General features: G+C 47.3%; 1 protein-coding gene across 1 annotated transcript in view; it reads left to right on the top strand.

The window, feature by feature from the left end:
• The window catches only part of ROCK1 (Rho associated coiled-coil containing protein kinase 1), a 3,300,884-nt gene that overhangs the window by 1,333,623 nt on the left and 1,946,480 nt on the right, over nt 1–20,781 (top strand). The window contains exon 11 of the mRNA XM_069620881.1: nt 15,503–15,569. Coding sequence (XP_069476982.1) covers nt 15,503–15,569 — 67 coding nt within the window. The remainder of the gene's footprint in view (nt 1–15,502; nt 15,570–20,781) is intronic.

Here is a 20,781-nt window from a genome sequence, read left to right as displayed (position 1 = left end):
TTTTCGCGTTTCGAAATCAACAGTACTACTCCACAGCTTTCACTAGATGTCAGCCTATGCATAGCATGTGAATCTAAGCAGAGACAAGCATCAGTAATAAGATTACGGTAAGTAATGTATCATATATACATATATGCCCCTTGACCTTGGCTCCTTTTTTCCACACACTCTACTTGTTTTAGGAACATCAGTCTTATAGTTTAGTTTTGGGTTTTGTTCAACATTATTGTTGGGAAAGATTTCTCTTTACTGCACCTTTCCTTTAATTTTTATGGACCTACAAAATGTTTGCTTTTATTTTGGATCCTGACTTGTACTTTTTACAGTGCAATGAAGCCTTAAGCTTCACTACACTGTCTTTTGTTCATCTGTCATGGGGAAACTGACTTGTCCTTCAGGCTGTTAGTACTGGGAAACATTGTTTAGTAACTTGTTACACTTGTGGTAACTTTTATCATTGTAAATTGGGGCACACTGTTTGTTTTGCTTAGACTAACACTCAAAGGATGTTTTGTTACTCTAGGTGTGCTAAATTGTCAAGCTGGTGGCAGGAGTAACTTTTTACAATTTATTGGTGCTTTTCGTTTTAGCCTTACCGCCTTTCCCCTGCATTTGGCTACTAACCGTGGCTAGTTTCCAAACCTGGCCGTGTCCTATGGTTTTTCACTTTCCTTGTCCTTTGGCCATCTTGTACTTTAGCTTTCTTCCTGGCCTGTGAGCAGAGGATTTTGGTGTGCTACGGAGGGCTTTGTGTGTTTGGTCCCAATCCACAAACTGGTTTTAGTGTATTGAGTGTTATGCATGTGTTTTCCAGTCAGTGGTCCTTATTGGTCGGGGGGTGTGTGGGGGGGACGTGGGGGGGTGTGGGTGTGTGTGTGTGTTTCGGCTCTTACCTGGCTTTTAGGATAAGAGGACCCATGCACCTATTCTTCAGAGATCCTGGAGTAACCTGAAGGAGCCAAGACTCCTATCCAGCTGTGAGACCCGTGAAGAGACCAGAGATCCGACTGAAGGAGGCCTGCCGACCAACTTCTGGTGGAGCCCTGTCTTGCTCTTGATCTTTAGCAGTCCTGCGAAGGAGCTGCGAACCTTGGAGTGAAGGGAACATCTATTCCTGACGTCTGCTCGGTACCCTGCGAAGAATAGTCTTGGCAAGTGTCCCGGGATCGTCCTGTGGTTGACCAGCTCCTAGTTTGGGTTACTGTGCCGCTGACACCGCCGTTCAGAGTTGAGGCCTGGAACATGGGGGATCCTGAGCTTGTCCTACAAGACTTACCTCAGCTAACATTCGGAGTCCTAGCATCAAGGGTACCCGAGATAGGAGGGAAAGTCTGACCGTGACAAGTGAGGCCCTTTGCGTCGCTGTGCTACGGTGACCACCGTCTGAAACCGCTCAGTCTTGAGAGGGGTATTCCGTCGTGTTTTTCTGCATTCTTCATCCGAGAGTCCTTCCACCAGCAAAAGACAGCGACCGGATATCGGCTCGATCCTCAACCCCTACGAATCATAAACTGAGGCTGATGGCGGGAAAAGCAACCTCAGACCTTCTTCCATAGACCTGCCAAGTCCTGGGAAGAATCAGAGTACGGGGGGGAGCGGAGTAGTTCCAGTGGTTCTTACCTGCCCCTAAACTCCCTTTTAAAAGTTTGCCTAACTTTTACAAAACCTTTACTATAATTTGGTTTTACCATAGCTTGCAGGCGCAAGCATTCCAGCATTCCGAAAGTGGGGACACTTCTATTAGTTCGAATAAAAATGTTCACTGGACCCCAGAGACCCGACCTTCATTTTTTCCTGCATCACAAACTGTGTTGAAACTTTCCTGAACTTTTGTGCAAAAGGCCCTGGAGAACTTAGGGAAGGACTTGAAGTTAGGATTACCTCTCTGTGGACCAGTAGTACATCACCTAATCTGCAGTTTCTTTTACATGGTATTGTTTTGTGTTATGCCCTACTTCAGTGACTGTTTATATGCAATCTATTATTAGTGTTGCGTGACTCTTCTACCTGTTAGTAGTCATTTTTCATAGTGATATTTGGTCATACCTAAATAACTTTATAGTGTCTAAGTGTAATTTGTGATTCCCATCGTGTGTACTGATTGTGGACCCTTTACAAGTACACCACCTCTTGAGACTTAGCCTAGACCCTCGTCACTTCTACCTTGAACTGGTTTGGCTACAGCTCCCCAGAGTTGTGGCACTCACAATATAGGTTGGGCTTCTATACATCTGTCCACCAGGCCAGAGTATAGAAAATCAGTCCTAACAAATTGGTGTACAGTGGTGGGATGACACTCTCCACTTAACATCTGGGTGTTTTGTGAAAAGGATCTGTATTTGGTACCTTAGTGTGGTGCACTGGTGGTGTGTTCAGATAATAATTACACAGTACACTGCGATTTTTAAATGCCTATTAGTTAACAGCCATCTACTGATAAGGATAACATTGAGATAGTTACTTTCACTACTTTAAGTTCTTGTAACGTGGATCACTTGAAAATGTTGTGTAATGACAGGGGCCTAACAGTCTTTGGCACAAACGCAAAATAAATTGTGAACATTCTTGATTTCGAGAAAAGCAAATGTGTACCTCCCTTATTTAATGGTACTGGTAGTGTGGCTAGGGATGGACTCAGCAGTAGTAATGGAGTTGCTGCCACTGCAGTTTGTGATGGTGCAGAAGAGGAGGAGGAAAGTGAAGCTTCTGCACGTTTCTCTGTCGCCACCTCAGATGCTGTGGCATTGTTGGACCTGAGAAAGGAGAATGAGTTTGAGAGAGTTGAAAGGCAAAAGGACAGAGATCACCAGATGGAGCTTGTCAAGGTTTAGGCAGTTGCTCTGCAATGCACACAGTGGATAGGGCCAATAGGAGAGGACGCCAGACGTTGCATGTGACGATGATTTGCCACAGCCGTGCTGCACGGCAGCCCGAACAAAGTACATCTGAGGGCCGAGGTAGAGCCCCGAGGAGGACCTACAGGTGCCCGCACTGAGTAAGCAGGAACGAAGAGAAGTCGGCTGATGCGAATTCCAGTTGAAGAGTAGCGTAAGTGGCTCTGCTGCAAGAGGAGGGCTGGGTGGACTACACACCCCTCCCAGGGAGCACCGCTCATCACAAACCGGTACGGAGTGGTGCCATAGGAACTTGAAGGTGGGTGGCAGGAAGAGAGCCCTGGTGTCAGGGCGTGGGGGGAGAACTGATAAGCTCCAGAGTGGGGAGAGGAAGATACAGGGATACCCCTGTGTGGGGGGGAAGAGAGGCAAAGACATGCCCCGGTGTGGAGAAAGAACAGAAATTCCCCAGCATGGTGAGAGAGGCCAATAGAAGCCCTGTTGTGGGAAAAGAACGGGGAAGCCCAGATTGGGTAGGGAGAAAGAAATCGACCCCACGGTAGGGAAGGGATGAGCAGCCCTGAGTGGAAGAAAGAAACCTGAGCGTTGTTAAAAGGGAAGAGCCAAGCCCCAGAGTCGGGGGTGGTCGGGAGGACTGATAATTCGAGACTGAAGGATGAGAAAGACAAAACTTCTCCCTGAATGGACGAGGACTGTTAGACACAGAACCTTAAAGGACAAGCCAAGAGACCTGGCAGGAGTCCCAGGACTGCACTCCAGCACTGTATGAACTATATAAACTGGTACTGTAAACTTCTGCAAAGGTCGACATTGAAGAGACGAAAGGGATTGGGGTGAGAATCCAATTACATTCAATTCCTGGAACAATTGCCCAAAAGCCTGTTTTGGTTGTTTTTGTTTCCTTTTTTTAGAGATGGGAAAGAACCCAGGTCACAATAGGATTCCGGTCTGAGGACTTCATTTTTGTGTAGACATATTGACATCCTGTTTCAGTTTAGAATTGGGATTAGCAACAGGCTTAGAGAAAGATGAGGCCTTTTCATATTAAAGAAAGAATACAAATAATTGAGAATCATGCCTCCTACAGGCCACAATGATTTTTGCCCTACCACAATGCATGTACATAAATGCTAAATAAGAGTGAAAGTGTTCTTTGTTAATATTTGTGTTTATATTTGTGTGTAAGGGAGTTACACATGACATTCAAGGTTAGTCATTCAATCGAGTAATACAAATTGGTTCCTAAATATTATGAGGGTAGACCCACCACCATATTGTTGTCCAGTAGTAAATCAGTCAGGTGTTCAGGAGAGGCATTTTCTGTTGCACTAATCGTAGGTCCAAGTCTCTCCTTAGCCTTGTGTTGTGTACACTACTGTTCAGTCGTAACCATGCCACAGTACCAAGCAGGTATTTCATCCATTTTTAGGGTGGAGGTTCGGCTCTGGGAAGCAGGTTGTGATGTAAACCATGGCATTTGGACCCAAGCAAAGTTCAGTTTATGCTTTCTCTGGGAAGCTGAGCAGTTGTACGAATGAGGCAATTTGTGACAATATTTGGCCCAACCTTTATTCAAGAATATTCCTGATTGGGTTGGTAAAATGCCTCTAGGGCCCAAGGAGAAAAAAGTTAAAAACCAAAAATGGAACTATTTTGGAAAACTTGTCCTTAGTAGGGCCATCAAAAAGCAGTCCACTTAGCCCCCAGGCTAACCTTAGTCTAAGCAGAATAGTCTAAATGTCGGCCAACAAAAGGTCCACAAGACATCACTACAATGGCTCACCCTTCACTGCAAAATATGTCAAAACACATGCCTTTAGCCTGCCTGCCTGCCTTCCTTGTGAGTTCTTGCAACATTGAGGTGTCTTCTCTGTTGATGGGTCCTTTTTTGTGTTTCTGGCTTCTTCTTATCAATCTCATTCAAGCTTTTCCCAATGTCTTTCTCTCACAACCACTGTGGTTCTGTTTGCTTCCACCGAACACTCTCAGCAGGCACTTCCACTAGGGCTTTCAATCCTAGCCTTCGGATGTCAGCCTTCGTCTCACATTCCAAATTCTTCCAGGTGAGGTTCTAATCCTCTTCCAGGGTTGTAGTTCCAGGATCTCTCAGCTCATCCTGGAAAGAGGTTCTCTAAAACTACTTGGTATCGGGCAGAAATCTCCCTTTGCGTCAAAGAGCAGCAGTAGATATGTTTACCTCCTTCAGACCCAAGGCAATACGATTACCTTGTGCAGCCTCTTTTAAACCGAGGAGGCAGTGGGTTGATGTGTAAGCCAGTCCCTGTTTGTCTCCCTTCTGGGTTTCCCAACATTCCCATCTCTGATTTGTCAAGCATTGTTAAGATTTTAATCAAGTCTCTTAATGAATGATTACTTGATCCATGGCATTGGTTAATTAGGTACGAACCACTTTGATATACTGATTTTACCTTATCTTTTGACAAGCCTTTAAAACAAAACTACAATTGGTAGTTTTAAAACATCTTGGTTTTCATCTGGTGCTGTTGTGCCGTTCAGCTATCCCATGAGCTTGTGCGCAGATGCATGCTACGCTCCGAGCTACTTGCGAGGTAAGCAAACTGCTAATACTTTTTATGTTAGTGTGCCGGCTTGGTGAAATATGGGTGGCTTGGTGATCTGCAAGAGGGGTAAGTCCCTCTTATAGCTGGATATTATAGTTTTGCCTATGCCTCGTTGCCATCTGCATGCGTTGCATGGATGTATGGCTACTGTGTCAATGGGATGGATCCAAGTTCTTCGAATCCCATTCCTTCCAGTCTCCTCGGGTAGTGGCTAGACAGCCCCTGTCACTCGCCCCTTCCGGCATATGTAGGATGGTCCCTGGTATTTAGATGATGGTGAATGCCTCAGACTCACCCAAACAGAAATCCTTTTTTGATAAGATTGCGAGAGCCTTGGCGAAAGGGGATTGATTGTGCTCTGGATCGTCAAAATGCATATTATAAATACATATCCACATTAGGGCCCTCGCTGCAAATATCTCTCACTCGCAACACTTTTGGGCTGCTTCAATTCCAGATTTTCCTTTTCGGCCTCAGCTTAACCCCCCTCAATGTTTGCAAGGCTAACTTTGGTGATGACTGGTTCCCTTCGCCGGGAAGGAATTCACATGTATTGTTTTGCCTGAATTATTGATTAAATTGAACTTTTGAGTCCTGCAGCAGCCATTTTCCCACTGAGTAGAATGTTTTATTTGTATTTCCTTTGGTCTTTCTTAAAATTGTAAGAAATTGACTTTATTCCTGACTCTGAAATACAGAGGCTTACTCTGAGGCGCCAGTATAGGTTGAGTCTTCCCTCTAGAATAGAGATTACTAGATTGTATGGAGGTTGGCTCTCAGTTGTTATGTGAATTAACATCACCATCCATAATGTGTACAGGATTCTGGGTTTAATATCCTTCTGGCTGCTAGTAGTGCCTTTTGTAAGACTTCATATGGGGACATACAGATAAATAGTCTTGCCAATTGTGATTAAGAGACGTAGTCTCAATTAACTATGTAGATTCATCTCTTTGGATGGCACGTCATATAGTGAATTGTATTCTCGAAAAACACTCCTTGAGGAAAGTTACTACTCCTAATAAACTTCCTACACGTCCAGTTATGGCGAAAGGAGTGTCTTTCCACGTTTCATAGACCTTTCATTATAGTAGATATTACCAAGGCAACCAAGTGGCAACACCACTTTCTTTTCGTGCACATTACTCTGTTCTCTTATTCTTTTAGTCAGAAAAAGTCATTTTATTGAGAGGTTATTCTTAGTAGGAGAAATTGCGTCCAGATAGGGGTTGGAAAGTATGAGTAAGTCAACATTAACTTGCCCTAGTGACAACTGTACTTCTTGCCGTAGTCCCCATTCTGCATAGGGCTCTCCTCCCACATCTTCTTAAAATGAAATCTGGCCTATATTGCGCCAACAAAAGGATGCTGGATTGTAGCATGTGGGAGGGAGGCTCAGCACCTGGGTCTGGCATACGTACACCCATCTCAATTTTTGTGTTCCAAAACATAATGCTGTCCTGCATCATGCTCCGGTCCCCGTAGGATGGAAGATCTCCCAAATATGGAGAAAAGTGGCCTATGCACTTGGTTTAAAGTAGTTACCACAGACTTAACTCCTTTATTGTTTCTACTGTGTACAGAAATGCCTCATATGATCTTTTATGTCAGATATTTGCATAAAGATACAATATTCTCATTGCCATATGCTTTAAATCTATAACCACAAATTACCCTTCAGGTTATGCATCCAAAGTGTTCCATGGCAAGGGCACAAATTAGTAAGGATAGCAGATACCTTTGATGTGTCGCAGTCCTCCGCTGCATCCATTTGAATGCAACCATACCAAGGAGTAGTTATGAAGAAAGCTGCTGTTTTTTCCTGATCTTGCTGCTCAATTCTTTAGTGTGCTCCCCTCTTCAGTCCTCAAATCCTCCCTGCTTGTTTGCCTGCCAGTATGTTACATCTATCTGTCTGGTCGCAAGGAGGCTGCCATCTCGTGGTCAGGAACACACTAAAGGGGTTACTGGGTGTTAGGTTGGTTAAGGCGGGGTGTAGGAATTCTAATCCGTGCCCTATTTTCCTATTGAACCTGTGATTCCACATTGTTCAAATTATTGCCATAGCGTAGGTCCTTGATTTCTGCACTCCGATGAGTCCTGGACACGGCATGACAAATTGAGGAACTTTTTCCCTTCTCCTCAAGGGTGTGCCCTCCCTGTAAGGCTAGGGAGGTGAGACCGCTCTGCAACACCCACCCTAGGGGCGGGGCAAGTGGGGCCTCACTGTAAGAGACTCCCCCCTTTGGGGACAAGGACTCCCGTTCCCATGAGGATCTCCCTGATGCCCTCCATGTGATGGCCTATATGGAACTATCTAATGCACCACATGCGACGAAGATAAAGTAAATGTATACCATTATCAAAGAGAAGCTGTCCCTTTACATCACAATCTCCAATGTACTGTGCCGAGTACATTGAAGAGGGAGGAGACGCCAAGGAGAGGCAGAGAAAGAGAGGAAGGAAGAGACAGACCCTGGAAGCTCTCTGTGCAGTGAACACCAGGAGGAGGTAGAGCTGACACAGATGGTGAAGCTCACAGAGTTCAGAACGGCTTTGGGCTGAAGCAAGACACACTGGAAGCCCGGTGTGTCAGAGAAACAGGGAGTAGAGATGGCTGGACCATAGAGCTCAGTGGTGGTGTGACTACAAAGCAATGGTGGTGGGCTGGCTGCCGTCTCAACGCCGACAACACCACCTCAGAGAGGAATCATTGAACAAACTGATTACCCGCAGCGGGATCGAGGACCCAAACACGAAACAGAAACGCACACTAGGTGGACATCGCAGAAAGCTAACCGAGAAACAAATCGAAAGAAGGACAAGATCCCAAGTACCTATGGGCACCAGAGATGTTCCCCCTACAATACCGAAGTTAGTGGGAGAATGGGAATACGGGCAAGCCACAAGGGACTCGTTATAGAAGGAACTATACTCGTCCCAGTACAAATGATGAAATAGTGGAAAAAAAGTTGATAACGTCGAACTATATCAATGTGTTAACGAGAAATACAGAAAGCACCAAGAGTGAAAGGAATAGAATTGACATGTTGATACCTTGGGAAAAGGGGAAGACCACCCAGTATCCAAGAGACAGAGTGCATCACAAAAGAGGAACCATAAGCATTTGGAAAAAAAAAAAACGAGAAAAGGAGATGATAGAAGTGCATTCAGAATTCAGTAATTAAGAGAAGGATTCTGACAAGAGCGAGGAAGAACCCTAAACAAAAGGAGAGAAAGATAGTCATTCCCCTAAGGCAGTTGAAGGAACTAATAACAAAAGGCTATTTGAGGAGTGTATATTGATCAGATCTCTGTAAAGAATAGAACATAAGTGCATAAGCACAACTACCAGGAGAAAGGGAGTCATTCTCCTGACTTTAGTTAATTAAAATCGTTGTAGGGTCAGTTAGGTTAGCTTTGGACGGATAGCGGACTGGTTCTTTTGGGTATTTATTCACAACTGACGAGCGCCTTTGTGAAGTAGGCAGGGAACACCCTATAGTGATAGGGAAAGATAGGCCTTCTTTCTATTCTTTATTAAACCCATGACAAAAATGTCCTCAGAGTCTGTGTCCTCCTTCTGAGTCGCCACAGTGTTCCTGGCCCACACGGATGCACTATCCGCTAAAAGTCTATAGTTGTCAGTGGGTCAATGGGTTCAGATTCATGCGTTCATCTATTGCTGTGTTCCTGGTTAAGTCCAGCCTTGACAGACTTTCAAAAGAATTCGACATAACGGCAGCAACTTGGCTGTAGCTGGATCCAAATGTCAGTAGCTGTTAGCAGGTCCCTCCTGAACGTTTAGTTTTGTTGAATTTTCACCTGAGCAGGTGATATGGAACACAATTAAAAGTTCAGGAGGGACCTGCTAACATAGCTACTGAAGCAAGCTGTTCAATACAAAACCCCAGGAAGAGAGAACCGTTTAACAACCAATGCATACTCTGACCCACTGAACTCATTGGCCTATTGGAACATAACTTCCCTATCAAGCCACACAGTAGCTTGATACCTGAGTTAGTTATTCTCAAGTACTTACTATTAAAAAGGCACTTTCCCTTGGGCCATTGCTGGGAACACTATGATGGTTTATCAGCAATTTTCAGTCCAGTTCCAGTGAATGATTAACAAAATGTATCCAATTATTTACTATTGTATTTTGTTTCTCCCTTTAGAAATGTACTCCATTGCCGAAATGTACCTAATTTTCCACCCTTTGTCTTCCCACCCTCTATTGCCTTACCACCCTATCCTTTAAGTTTTGTATTACCCCTTTTGTGCTGCTGCACTCTGAATTACTTTTCCCTAAACTGCAAAATAAAATGAAAATTAAATTGTTTTTATTTTCTTTGCATTGATGTGTGTACATTTATCCATATAGAATAATGTATGTTAAGTGTACTGATTGACAGTCTCCAAAGCAAACCGTGCAACAGTCTTGTATGAATCACCCCTGTGTTGCTGCCTGAGGCTTTGTTAATAGTTTGGACTATTCCATTTCTTTGACAACAAAACCTAATACTCTCACGTCCCGTCCCCTTTCCTCCATATTGTATGGGCGTCCCTCGCGAGTGACGGGAGACGGAATCTTTTTCACCAGAAAAATCTTCTTCCTCTTTAAATTAAGAAGTGTGCGGGGGTGCGGCCCTGGGAGCATGCGCTCGCCTGACTCTGCCCACAGGCTCCACTCCTCATTCCCCTTTTCCACACCGTATTTACCAGCGCTCCTGGGTTTGGCTTCGACCATGTAGTACCACGTGCCCTTCCCTGGATATTCTTCTATCTTTGTCTTTTTCTTTTCAATGAGGTACTCGTTTCTCCAACGCAACGTTCCTCCCCGGTTCATGCCGACTTCAGTGGGCTTCAGCAGGTGCCCAGTCTGCGAGGGGCTCTTCCCTACATCCGACCCCCATGGCCTTTGCCTCCGTTGCCTTGGCCCCGACCATGGCTGGGAAGGTTGTTCCACGTGCACTGAAGAACAGACTAGCTAGGTGGAAGGAGCTCTTCGAGAAGTCACCTCAGGAGGACCTAAAGGACTTCGTCAAACATCACTCGAGGCCGAAGAAAAGGCCTCTATTCAGCCACCGGCTCCAGTCACCACACCGCAGCCCACGGCGCCCAGCACTCCTCCACCAGTCCCGGACCCTCCGAGCGCTCTGGTGGACACTGACGAGGAGGAGGACCCCAAAACACCATCTTCAGCCAGGGCCTTCCAAAAACGCCTTGCAGGTTTGGCAGAATATTTGGCCCTTCCTCAGCCCGAGGTAGAGTCCTACGACTTCCTACCAAGACGGGGATCCCGATGCAGAAAGACGTAGTTGCCCAGGCCAGGAAGGGGTGGCTCAAGCCACACTCGGCCCAACCTGTCAATCGACGCCTCGACGCCAAGTATAGGGAGCTGGAGGGGGATTCACTCTTGCTTTCAGCGCATCCTCAACTGCACTCTTCCGTGATCGCTGCTGCGTCACTCTATTCCAAGCCTCAGTCGTCCAAGGCTACCTCGTCCTTGACGCTGCTAGGCAAGGAGGAGAAGATCTTGAAGGCCTACGGAAAGAAGCTGTTCTCCAACGCCTCCTTGCACCTGCGTCAAGCCAAAGTGGATGCCATGCTGGCAGCCGTTAACCAAAGGCTCTGGCGGGAAATTACAGACTTCCTCCCAGAACTTCTGGCACAGAGCCAAGCGTGCTTCAAGGCGGGCTTAGGAGAATCCAAGCTGGTAGCGCAGGACATCATGGAGTCCTCCGTGGCCCACATCGATACCTCTGGCCGGTTCATCTCTATTGCCGCAGACATGAGAAGGACGTCCTGGCTCTGGGCTACTAAGTTTAATCCTGATGTCAGGAACGCATAATGGACCTTCCATTGGAGGGTAGTGACCTCACTCCACCACGGATGAGGAATTGGATAAAAAGAATAGCTTGCAAACTGCAAAGTCTTTATCTATTCTTACGAAGGCCACAACCAAGGCCTAAACCCAGTCGAAGCAATGCTCCGACAAGGGTTAGGCGTTCGGCGGGTGCTGGGGCTTCCAAGAACAGAGGTCCAGGCAACTTGACCGTTTTCCGAGTCAGCACCAGAGGAAACAACAAAAAATGGGTGGTGGGGGTGGGGGGCAGGGGTTTTTTCCAATTCCCCTCCTCCGCAACAGCCTCAGAGGGAAAGAAGGCATGACACGCCCCTTCGCGTCCATGTGTCTCTGGTGGGGGGCAGGTTTGCCTTTCACAGGCAATTTTGGCACCAGAATTTTTGAGACCCCTGGATCCTCTCCGTAGTTACCATGGGGTACCGCCTAGCGGTACCTTACTCTCCTCCCCTCCCCTCTCCCACAGATTGGGACAGCAACTCTGCTGGTGGAGATCCGGGTCGCTCATCGAGAGCCAGGCAGTGGAAGAAGTCCCAGCCTCCCAGCGAGGATTGGGGCTTTATTACAGGATTTTCGCCATACAGAAGAAGAACCAGGCTGGCCTGCAAGTTGTGTTGGACCTTTTCCACTCTCAATCTCTAGCTCTCTCTGCAAAAATTCAAGATGGTTACGCCAGCCCTTATTGAAGAAACACTGGACAGGGGAGACTGGATGTGCTCCCTAGATGTGAATGACGCTTATCTACATGTCCCGATTTGGCAGCCGCATCGTTCCCTACTGCGTTTTAGGATCATGGGTGCCATTTCCAATACAAGGTGCTACCCTTTGGCCTCAACTCGGCGCCCAGGGTATTTACCAGGTTAATGAATGCAGTGGCAGCCCTCCTCAGGGCCCAAGGCCACCACAGCTACCCATACCTGGACGACTGGCTCGTCGGGGCCACCTCTTCGGAAGCGGTTCACCATACTGCCTCTAAACTGATTAACACGCTCCACGACCTGGGGTTCACTATCAATCTCAAGAAGTCTCAGCTGCAGCCCACGCAGAGCCTGACCTTCTTCGGCATCATCTGGGATACGAGCTCTGTGAGAGTCTTTCCCTCGGAGGACAAGATTGCGGCCATCAAAAGAGGCGTGGTGGTACCAACACCTGGTGGGTCTTATGGCAGCCTTCCTCTTGGCCGTAACCCACACAAGACTCAGGATGAGGAGATTACTGCTGCACTTCGCAGCTTCATGCAATCAGGAGAAGGGCTCCCAAGCTGAGCCAGTCAACATTCCTCCCTTTCTCCACTCGGACCTCCAGTGGTGGTCCACAGACTGAAATCTGCGTCTGGGCAAGCCCTTCCGTTGGCCGCCGCCTCAGGATACAGTTACAACAGACTCTTCCCTAGAGGGCTGCGGAGCCACCCTGGGCAACCACAGCGTCCATGGAGTCTGGACCTGGCAGGAGCAGGAGTCCCACATCAATTGGCTTGAATTGAAGGCCCTATGGCTGGCTCTCATGGCCTTTCTCCCTCTACGTGTACTATGTCATCAAGCAGGGGTGGGGTACCAGATCCCCTCCGCTGTGCAACCTAGCAGTCAGCATGTGGGAATGGGCTCTGGAGAACAACCTCTACCTCATGGCAGTTAACCTCCCGGGGGAATCCAACCTGGAAGTGGACAGGCTCAGAAGACTGGGGGCTGACAATTACGAGTGGCAATTGAATGACCTGGCACTGAAGGAGAGCTTCCTCAAGTGGGGTCACCCCCCGGTGGATCTGTTTGCCTCCCGGTACAACAGAAAATGGCAGCAGTTCGCCTCCTCGCAGAGGCAGGGCTCCGGCTCCCTGGGCGACGCATTCCAGATACAATGAAACAACATGACGGAATACGCCTCCCCCCCCCTCACCCCCTAGTCCACAGGGTGATCTGCAAGATAAAGGAATCCTGGCACCTCAGCATCATTTTGATACTCCTTGGTGGCCGGTGGGATCGTGATTCTCAGAACTACTCAGCCTGTCGGACAGACCACCCATTCACCTACTGCTGGGCCCAGCCCCTCTCCTGGCCCAGCAGGGGCACAACGTACTGCACCCAGCTCCTCACAAATGAGCCCGCAGCGTGGTTCCTGAGCAGGTCATGCAGGAACACTTTAGCCTATCTCTGGCTAACCTAGAGATTATCCCGGGCGCTACAAGCAAGGCTACTAGGAGCCAATATAAGAGTAAATGGTCTAGATTCTGTCATTGAAAATTAACAAGGGGGGTCCTGGGAGTCCCTCTGCCAGACATTAGTCCTGGTTACGAGAGACTTACCCAGAGTCTTTAGCTCACTATCTTTCACAGAGAAGAAATATCCAACCAGACCGAAACACGTGTCTGGGGTTTCTGTTGGTACTCTTGTTCAGAGGAGAATTGCCTCGCATTTCGGTGCTGGACTGCCCCAGGGCAGGACAAAGACTGATATGTTTGGGATATTTCTTCTCTGTGAAAAGATAGTGAGCTAAAGACTCTGGGTAAGTCTCTCGTAACCAGGACTAATGTCTGGCAGAGAGACTCCCAGGACCCCCCTTGTTAAATCTAGATTCTGTCATTGGGCAGACATTAGGGAGATCGACCCTCTTAAGTGCACCTTGGATGACGTGCTCTGCTTTTCGGCACACCTCGCCCACTCCGGCGTACAGGTGGATTCCTGCTGCACCGATCTGGAAGCTATAGGGGCTTACAGGAATTCGGAGGGCCTCTTCTCTTCAAACCCGGTGGTCAAGCGACATCTGGCGAACCGCCACAGGCTTTACCTGCCTATAAAGAAACCACACCCGGTGCGGTACCTTAATGTTGTGTTGGGCGCCTTGGCGCGCAAACCTTTTGAGCCAATGGTGTCCGCGAACATCAGGCTGGTCACCGTAATGACAGCCCTGCTCTTGGGCCTCAGCTCGCAGAGTCAGTGAGGTCGAGGCTCAGGTGGCTTCAGAGCCCTACACTACCTTTCACAAGGACAAGGTGGTCCTGCAAACGCACCCGGCGTTCCTACCCAAGGTGACCTCCTTCCATCTCAACGAGGAAATAGTCTTTCCCACTTTCTTTGCCGACCCAAAGGACAGGCCTCAGAGGGTCCGACACCGTCTGGATGTCAGACACGCGCTGAAATACTACCTGGACAGGACCAAGTCGGACGGCTTGTTGTCACTCTCGGTGGGTCAAGGCCCGATTACCAGGCTGTCAAGGCCTCCATAGCAAGGTGGATGGTCGCAGCCAGCAAGGAGGCCTATGAGGGGCAGCACAAACCTGTGCCAGCTAACTTACATGCCCATGCGGTCAGAGCCAAGGCCAAAGCCATCGCGTTCAACGGCATGTTCCATGACAGGTCATCAGCAAGGTGTCTACATTGGCCACCCCTTTGGCTTTCTGTGGGTACTACTGTTTGGATGCCACCTCTAGGTCAGACGCGGCATTCGGACGGGCGGTTCTAAGAAACATTTTTCATAAAGAAGGGTCTCCTCTCCACCCTATGGCTACCTTCAGTTGTAATCACCCATACAGTATGGAGGAAAGAGGGCAGGACATAAGTGTAATTAATAGTTACTCACCGTGGTGACTGACGTGCTCTTAGTCCATAGAACCCTTTCCTCCATACGTCCCACCATCCTCCCCCCTAATGATACTGGTGTCATCAGGCAATGATGAATATTGTCGATGTGACTATGGGGACTGAGGAGTGGCGCCGGTGGGCGGAGTCAGGCGAGCGCATGCTCCCAGGGCCGCGCCCTTCTAAATTTAAAGGGGAAGAAGATTTTTCTGGGGGAAAAAGGTTCCGTCTCCCGTCCCTCTCGAGGGACGCCCATACAGTATGGAGGAAAGGGGACTATGGACTAAGAGTATGTTTCTCACCGTTGCGACTAACTATTAATTTTGTTGTTCACTATCCCACTCTTTGCAAATTAAGTTCAGATTTGTCTTAACTCTTTTTTGGGATAATTGTAGCAATCAGGATCTTGGTGGTGGATTACATGAAAGAAGTTGGCGCACATGAATGAAACCCTCCATTGTGACTTCGAATAAGTGAAATTGAGAATGTATTCCTTTGAGTGGAATCTGTGCCGGTTTGCCATGAAAATGTAGATAAACAATGAAGCTACTATCAGAGTTCTGAATGCTGGTTTTGCATGAATCTTTTTAATGGATTTGAATATCAGCTTTACCATTTCTCTTCTAGGTATTTATTTGCTAATGAAACAAGGCCAGATGACAACAGAGGTGGTTCCAAAGTCGAAAAAAACTTGGTAAGTAAGTGTATTGGTTTGTGCCGTCTTCTTTAAAATTAAAAATCTAAACTGCATGAGAAGTTACTTGCACACCAGTTGTAAATCAAATGATAAAATGTTAACAACCTGTCTATGTATCATATTGTATCAGTGAAGGGACATAGACATTCTTTGAAGTCCCATGGGGATGAAACCTCCCAACTAATCTTGATACATCACTGCATGTTAGGCAGAATCCTGTGCAGCTCCCTTAGGGAGCACTACAGAAGATTAAGACTACAGGTATATGCAATAAATCCCCTTTGGTATCAGTCTTTACCACAAAGATTTAGTTGGTAGCTGTGGCTAAGCAGTCAGACTTATCTCAAGAGGGAGATGAGCAGTATTCAGGGTTTACACAATAGGGCTACAATACTATGGCGCAAGGAAACACTGACCAAAGCTTTATATTAAAAAGAATATATATATTTATTTTACACACTTCTAGTTCAACACAATAATCAGTTATTAAAGCAAGTTAAAATCGGTCAAGAAAAGTATACACAACTCCCTGGTTAAATTGTAGACAAGTTTGAGCAAGAGTGAAAACTGAGCAAAACAGCACAGTGAAAACCAAACACAAATGGCACTCTAGCAATTTCTCACAAGGGAGGGAAAGAACAAGTCATACAGGAATATCCTCTTACTCACCCTAGCAACACTTACCAATTAGATTGTGAACAAGTTTAGTCAAGACAGTACTTTAGCATGTATAATACTTAGGTGAAAACCGAGCAAAATTGCACTTAACAAGTTTTAAAAGTGGGAAGGAAAAAGTGGTTATAAGGGTAAGGTGCACCAACACAGTTCTAGTTGAGAAGCAATCTAGAGAAGGCAGTTGTAACAGATTCAGCCAGAGTCAATAGGCCTGTGCCAGAGGTACAGGGCAAAGTACCCAGGAGCAAAATGTTCTTGTAGCTGCAGTCAAGTCTTTGTTAAACGATTTGAAAAGGTGGTTGCAGAAGGTGAAAGACAATGTTAGATGATGGGGACGGCCAACCCAGTAGGTAGGTAAAGGATTTAAAACACCTTTTGCGCTACAAAACGAAAATGGAGGACTGGCGGAACAAAGTACCTTAAAATGTAGAAGAGGCTCCTGCGGTGGCGGTTGTTCCTGGCAGTTCCTGCAGTTTGGGAGATCCAGCAGAGGAAGAGAGACTCTCGTCGTGGAAGGTTCGAGTTACTGCACTGCCCAGGGATGAAACCAGCCGCGGTGCTGCCAGACAAAATAAAAGGTACGCTCCTTTAAATCGCGGTCCGGGTGGACGGGTGCCTGGCTATCCGGTCTCCGAGTACAGGGCACTGGCGATTCGACCAAGGCAGGTCCTGGAAGGCGATTGGCAAACTGGTTGGCCCCACCAGCTCAAGGGAAGAAGGCTCTTGCAGATGAAAATCTTCTCTCGTCGTGTGGAGCAAAAGTGGTGAGACGCTGCAGCAGGGCTTCACCGGTGGTTCAGTTGGTGCAGATGTCTTTGGCTTCTCTCCTCTTCGGCTTCTTAGTTCCAGTTGCGACGTCTTGCTCTTCCAGTCTTCAGGACCCTGCTTTTATGCAAAAAGATCCCCATTCATACAGCCTAGCTGTCACTCACACAGTGGAGTGGTCATCCTGGCGGGAGACCCTCGAGCCTATCAGGGCAGAGTGCGACATGGGTTGCTGAGGCAACCCTGTCCAGGGGTCCTACTCCCCCTCCCACACAATGGGTCCACCCCAGACTCAGTGGTGCCGAAAGGAGGGCTTCTTGGCAGAAGCCCTCCAAAAGGACGAACAAAGGATCCCCGACCTGGGTTAGGATCTTGGAGAAAGACACGAGAAAGAATTTATATAAAAGTTCTGGCAAATAAAACCTACCTGGCCAGGTGTCTTGACTCGTTAACTTCAGGATTTCTGAAGAATGAGTGCAGGGATCCTCTTCTTATCCTAAAAGCCAGATAAGAGCTGAAAATCCCAGTAGCAGGACTAGCCTCTCTCCTTCTGGGATCACTGGTGGGAACACTCATGCATACCACTTGGACACACTGAAACCAGTTTGTGGTCTGGGACCAGACCGTCCCAGCCCACATCCTGCCAGCAAACACGCATAGCCCTCCAAAAGCCTCTGCTTTCCCGGGCATTGGAAGTCCTCCTACAGATTTTCCTGGCCTCACAGACAAGGAAGAAGGCTAAAGAACAAGCGGGCCATGGACAAGTGAAAAACCAAGTGGCACAGCCATGTTTGGAGACTAGCCACAGTTAGTAGCCAAACGCTGTAAATGCACCAAAAAAAGTCAAACCAAAAATCCTTTGTTTGTTCGTCTAGGGCAAAACAAAAACTGTACCCCATTGTACTGCATTGAAAGATGCACTGCACAATGATAAGTTGCCACAAGTGATAAGTTACTAAAAGTAGTAACAACGTCGCAAGACTTAGGGAAATAATGTTTCCCAGGACTGACAGTCTGAAGGACATGTCAGTTTTCCCCTTAGTTACCACCAGGTACCACAGTGGTGTGGAATTCCCGAGATATTGGCAATTAGCACACTGCCTTACTTGTTGACATTGGCAGGTGCACTGGCCACACGAGTATGCAGGGAGTACAGGTGGTCCTATGAGAGAGCCTGATAGAGGTGGGGACCAGAGGAGTAAGGTACCTTGAATGTCAGAGGGACCCAGATCAGGACAAGCGCATCGGGGGAGACTACACAAGCCCAGCGCCTCAACTCAGGATTGAGATGCCAACTAACCAACTCCACTAACAATTTCACCTCTACATACACCTCTCAAATTCCTGAACCAACACAACCAAACCCTTCAGCTCAACAAACCGCACAAACTTCACTACATTGCAACAACAAAACAAAAAAGACACATAGACCCGCACAACAGTACACAACGATTACCGGCCACAAACACCCCAGGCCCAGCCAACGGACCCACCAGGCTGAGGCTGCCAACAGCACATCACTGCTCTCTTGCACTTTTGCTGCTTCCTCCCACTAAGTCAACCCCTCCTTTTTCAGAGCCGCCAGAGCGCCAGGGGACCACTCCGGTGGTGATAGTGCACGGTACAAATGTCCTTTAACATTAACATAAAAATAAACCGGCGGTATTTTAGAGGCTGTCAGTAAATGTGGTAGCCTCGATCAATGGGAAAATCCCATAGGGAAATATTTGCGGTTGAATATTTTTGGTAGTAACCACTGCCACCAGCCAGAAACTTTTGAGAGAGGGACTGTATGGTACCCTCTTGAAAATGAACATAAGGGAAAAACTATTAACCCTTGCCAGTACCTCCATAGTAAGATGGGTTGTACTGGTTTTCTTCATAAAGAGTGACTAGTAAAGTCATTGGGGACTTTACATGCCCTGGGAGACAGTAGTCAGTCCCAGGGTATGGAGTCTGTTTGGGGGTCGCTACGACACCCCTGTGTTACTGCACGGAGGGTGCTGTGTAACACATGTGTATAAAGATGGTTCCTATGAGGGTGAGATAAACCCCATAGACATTAAACACAAAAAATGGCCTAGCAAATATGCCTAAGAGTGGGAAAAAGACTCACACTCTTAGCAGGAGAAAAAAACAAACACTTAAAATCCAGCAAAGCCCGTCTACGAAGTTGACCTCCCATTCATCAAGAACATCCTCTCCAATGAGAAACACAAGACCAAATCGTCCATGAAAAAGACTCCATTCGTCGTCAGAGTCTCGTACTTCTAGAAAAGGGCACAGATCCTTCTCTGGGTAAGAGTCGTCCACGAAACATCCTTCTCTGACGAAATAGTCAACGGTACATACTTCGACGAAATCGAGACATCACTCGTCGACGACGACAAAAAAACACGAATCTTCAGGGCGTGAGGCTGTAGTTCACAGACCTCCATCAATGACTTATACCACGGCTCAAGCCACGGTGCATAAGGAACAACCTATCCAACAACTACAACAGGACAATGTGCTATACGATAGTAAAGAAATACTGATAACTGCACCGGAGGAACTAGTGGAGCCCAGACAACTCCCTTTAGGTGTGTCTCCCATAAACTACACTGAAATCATGCCAGATGAAATCCTATAACATGAGATTTATTTATTTTATTTATTGGTAGCGCCCAGTTCCGGAGGTATCACAGTGCTTAAGGTACATAGTTACGACTAGGTGGAAACAGCAAGGTATTTACATGGTACCATAGGTCGTAAGTTACAAAGAGTATGGAAATTTCATTACATCAGATTTTGAACCTCCAAGAGAGGAGTTCCCAGGGGTCACGGATTCCGATTCCAAGGAATGCAGGATCCTGCCACATGTACAGGATCGATCTTCCAACCGCTTCAAAGCAAGAGGGGAAGAAACACCACTAAGGCTACAGAGTGTACCCTTTGGGTTTTCCTCTACACCATCAGGAACATGAGGTATGACCCCATACCCTCTCATAAATCCACAATCTCTACTCTCCCTACAAGTACTTTCAACTCTGCAAAGTCTGCTAGGGCAGATCAATGCTAGGCTCCCACCTCCTCAGCCTCATGGGAACCATCAATGCAGGAATGACCAGGAAACACCAAGTCAGCAAGCAGTACAAGGAAGAGATCAAGGGCATTTGTCCAAGGACCACACCAAACATCCACGTTCGGCACACAGATACCGATCTCCACCTAGACCTCCACCTCCAAGAAGAGAGAGCCCACGAATAGGCGAGCAAGAAAAAGGGAAGCTAGTGAATACAGATCAAGACACAGGTCCAAGGGACACAAGCTCTACCGCCTCTTCCAACTCTTCTCACCACGATGATACGTGGGATACAGATGATCCGGACTGGGATGCACAGGATAGTCCAGCATATCCCTCTCCACCAGACGACATTGGTGCTTTCCACGCCATGGTATCAAAGGCGTGCCAAGAATTTGGGCTAACTCCTGCAGAGGAAAAGAAAGACTGTTTTCTTTTTGATCACAAGGGTAAGCGCAGAAAGGCTGTTTGCTATACCCATCCTAGATCATGTTTGGCAAGAGGGGTTGCGTACCCTGAAACATCCTAGGGAGACTAGACAAGAAATTCAAGGCACCGGATACAACTCCAAAATGTCTAACCGCTCAACCCTCTCCAGAGTCAGTCATGTCAGCGGCAGCAGATTGCAAGGCGTGTACACAACACAAATGCGCTACTCCCCCAGACAATGAGGGCCGAAAATTGGATGCTTTTGGCAAAAAAAGT

Source organism: Ambystoma mexicanum, chromosome 5q (assembly GCF_040938575.1).
Source record: "Ambystoma mexicanum isolate Mex_15411 chromosome 5q, UKY_AmexF1_1, whole genome shotgun sequence".
In the NCBI taxonomy this organism is placed as follows: domain Eukaryota; kingdom Metazoa; phylum Chordata; class Amphibia; order Caudata; family Ambystomatidae; genus Ambystoma; species Ambystoma mexicanum.
Note: the sequence above shows the minus strand (reverse complement) of the source record. Positions and strands in the feature narration are given on the sequence as shown.